We start from the raw sequence: 1,039 nt of genomic DNA on the forward strand, positions 1-1,039 counted from the left end.
TAAAGATTAAACAGTATCACGGAAATACAGTTATCATAGTATACTGATTAGATAAATGAACTCATTTTCTGTCGACAAATTTTCAGAAAACATTTATTTTTTAAACACGCACATCCGAGTTACTGTACTTTCTGTCATATTTCATTCCCTTCATTCAGGCCGATATCCCAGATGCCAACGTGAAGATGTCCTCGCCCGTCTGTAGGATATTCTACGGGCGAAAAGTGGCGGGGAAGCGCCTGAGGAATCGCGTGCTGGTGGTGACCCAGGACGGCACCTCCTACCTGGCGAACCACGTTATCGTCACGGCCTCCATCGGGCACCTCAAGGAGCGACACGACAAGATATTCACCCCCGCTCTCAAGTCGGGTTATCGAAGCGCTATGGCTGTAATATTTCTGTTTTCATTCCTTGGTCCCATGCCTACTGTGGAGGCACTATTCACCCTCGATAGATATGTCTGACATTAAGAATAGGAATATCCATACGTTCAAACTTTAATTTGCATGTTGATGAGTTCCCTCGTTAACTGTCTAAAACTTAAATGTTAACATTTCTTTTAGTTCGCGTGGAACTATCTAGAAAGTGGTTGTACATGAAAGTAGCTAGTTGACACTGAAGCATGTATAAAACAGCAACCCAAACCAGAAACATTACACTTATCAGGTGACGAAGCTGGGCTTGGCCGATAAGGTGCAGTTGGGCTGGGAGAGCCCGTGGTGGGGAAACGCCCCTTTAGACCTCAGCGTCATCTTCACAGAAAATATGCCCGGTGAAATGGTGAGCAAATCAAACAAACCAGAAATGATAAAAAAAACTTGTCATTAAGCTGTCAGCATCTATTCCAAAGAAAAATGTCAATGTCTTAATTTTACGTATAATCACGTGATAATGCAATAGTTTCAGTACTGTGAGATATATGAATCAAATCTCGAAATGTTATATTTTTTAACATAATTATACAAAGGGAATTTAAGGGGCATATTGCTCCGATGTCATATTCTGCCTCATTGGGAAAAGGTTTTGGCAGTTTAGATAA

The 1,039-nt window shown here is 41.4% G+C and overlaps 1 protein-coding gene across 1 annotated transcript in view; it reads left to right on the forward strand.

The window, feature by feature from the left end:
* LOC119588911 (peroxisomal N(1)-acetyl-spermine/spermidine oxidase-like) overlaps nucleotides 1–1,039 on the forward strand; it is a 34,945-nt gene that overhangs the window by 33,038 nt on the left and 868 nt on the right. Inside the window, 2 exon segments of the mRNA XM_037937531.1 lie at nucleotides 159–389; nucleotides 667–780. Of these exon segments, the coding sequence (XP_037793459.1) occupies nucleotides 159–389; nucleotides 667–780 (345 nt within the window).

The sequence above is a fragment of the Penaeus monodon genome, chromosome 24, assembly GCF_015228065.2.
Source record: "Penaeus monodon isolate SGIC_2016 chromosome 24, NSTDA_Pmon_1, whole genome shotgun sequence".
In the NCBI taxonomy this organism is placed as follows: domain Eukaryota; kingdom Metazoa; phylum Arthropoda; class Malacostraca; order Decapoda; family Penaeidae; genus Penaeus; species Penaeus monodon.